We start from the raw sequence: 2,390 nt of genomic DNA on the forward strand, positions 1-2,390 counted from the left end.
TCCGCAGGCCGCCCCCAACCGGAAGCGGGCGGAGCACATGGCCAAGCGGAAGCTGGACTCCCTGATCAAGGAGTCGCGGATCCGGGACCGCGAGGACCTGAACGACTTCGCGGTCTCCGCGCTGCCGCTGCCGGCGAGGCCCGGGCACAGGGCCGCGCGCAAGAAGGTGAGCGCCTGCCCGTGTCAGCGTCACGAGCAGACACCGTGTGTATCCGTGCGCACCTGCACACGTGTGTATCTGCGCACACCCACACAGCGCACACATGCACACACGTGTGTATCCACGCACACCAACACAATGCACACCTGCACACACGTGTGTATCCACGCACACCAACACAATGCACACCTGCACACACGTGTGTATCCGCACGCACCCACACAGCGCACACATGCACACGCGTGTGCATCCCTGCACACGTGTGTATCTGCACACACCCACACAGCACACACCTGCACACATCTGCACATCACCGCACTCACACGCATGCACACAACACAATGCACACCTGCACACACGTGTGTATCCGCACGCACCCACACAGCGCACACCTGCACACGTGTGTATCCGCACACACCCACACAGCACACACCTGCACATCACCGCACTCACACGCATGCACACATGCTCACCTGCATAGGACCACAGCCTTCCCCATGTTACAGTGGGTAGCTGAGTGCCAGTTTGCCCCATTTGTGTGGCTGCTCTGTCCCCCTGCCCTAAAGTGTCATAGAAGTATAATGAATTGCCAACTGGGGGAGCCATTTGAGTGTTGCCTGGGGCTGGAGGCAGGCCCTCCCACCGAAGGGCCTCCTGAGTGACAGGGAGGGACCGGCTGATCTCAGGGCCCAGCCCATCCTGGGGGGCAGGGTTTCCCAGAGCCCCCACAGCCTCGTGGGAAGGGCGGCTGGGCTCGGAGGAGTACCCTCGGTGACACCAGGGGAGGGCTGTCACAGCAGGCACGTGGTGTGGGGGTGCCAGCCTGGGTCAGTGAGGCTGAGCCATCGGGGTCCCTGGGGGGGTGTGAGCCTTGAAGCAGCAGCGAGCCCCTCCGGCCGTGTGGGCAGGGCACTGGCCTCGGCAGGTGGGGTGCAGACCTGTCTCAGGGAGCCCTGCCCACCCCATCTCAGACCCACCGCCCTGCAAGCCCGGCGGGGAGGGGAGGCAGCTCCCCGCCCCGGTGAGGAGGGCCGGCCCCTTGGGTACATTCAGATGCAGGTGCGCGCCCCACCCCCAGGTGCAGGGGCTGAAGGTGGCACCTACAGACTCGAGGGCGCCCCATGCCGGGGGCTGACAGGCGGCGTCTATTTCAGTCTCAAGATGCCCAGGGGGAGGAGACAGTGCCTGAGGTCCAGGGGGCGGCGGGCAGTGAGCCCAGCCGGGCAGTGGTGTGAGGTCCCTGCCGTTCCTCCGCCGGGCAGCCCCTGGGGGCACCGGGGGGGCACAGGAGGCAGCGGGCCCTGGGGGGATGGGAGGCATTCAGGGAAGGCTTCCTGGAGGAGGGGAGGGGAAGCTCAGGCTGAGCCTCCAGGTGTGAGGATGGGGGTGGCAGCACCTGCTCTCTCCTGCTGGGGTGACCGGGTAGAGCCACAGAGAATCAGGGGGACCCAGGCAGTGAGTCCCCCTGTGCTTGTCCATCACGGACCCCTTGGCCTCAGGTGCACCCCCAGCCGGACACAGATGAGTCAGGAGGGGGTCCCAGGGCCCGAGCAGAGCTGGACCCGTCTGTCAGCCTCTGGAGGGGGCCAGGGGCTCCGGACGCTGGCACAGGCTCCCAGGAGCGCTGGGCCTGTGCGTGAGCTTCGGGAGGGAAGGGCCAGCTGTGCCTGGGGAGGGGCCTGGCAGGGAGGGGGCCCTGTCAACAGTGCGGCTCAGTCCTGTGGAGCCGGGTTCACCGAGGTGAGCAGAGCCGCTGTGGGGGGCTGCCCTGGGGGTCACATAAGCCAGCTTCCCTGAGGGCTGTCCCCCCCCAGACGGCATTGGTTACGTGGCCGCCACCTGCGAACGGGGCACGTAATGAGTGTCAGGCAGCCCCCCAGGAAGGGGCCAGCCAGCTCACCTGCTACCCCCTCCCTCAGCCCCCTCCTCCAGGAAGGCCGCCTGGCTCCCTGGAGAAGCTGCCTGCCCACCCGCCTGCCTGGTGCTGGGCTCACCTGTCCCCTGTCTGCCCTCCCCCACCCCCCCAGGCTGAGGAGGACGTGGAGGCCGGGGAGGACGCTGGGGCCAGCAGACGGAACAGCCGGCTGCTCGTGCACAGCCTCTCCAAGCGCAAGGTGGGGGGTGCGGGCTGGGGTCCTCCCTGCCCCCCTGTGCCCGGCTGTCCCTCCTCCAGCCCCCAAGGCCCCCGGCCCACCTCCCAGCACCTCCCTTTAGCTCCTGGCGGCCTCAC

General features: G+C 67.4%; 1 protein-coding gene across 1 annotated transcript in view; it reads left to right on the forward strand.

The window, feature by feature from the left end:
• Positions 1-2,390, forward strand: part of PLCH2 (phospholipase C eta 2) — a 44,821-nt gene that overhangs the window by 38,416 nt on the left and 4,015 nt on the right. Inside the window, exons 7-8 of the mRNA XM_015569690.1 lie at positions 8-166; positions 2,188-2,287. Of these exons, the coding sequence (XP_015425176.1) occupies positions 8-166; positions 2,188-2,287 (259 nt within the window). The remainder of the gene's footprint in view (positions 1-7; positions 167-2,187; positions 2,288-2,390) is intronic.

Source organism: Myotis davidii, unplaced genomic scaffold (genome assembly GCF_000327345.1).
Source record: "Myotis davidii unplaced genomic scaffold, ASM32734v1 scaffold586, whole genome shotgun sequence".
Taxonomy (NCBI): Eukaryota; Metazoa; Chordata; class Mammalia; order Chiroptera; family Vespertilionidae; genus Myotis; species Myotis davidii.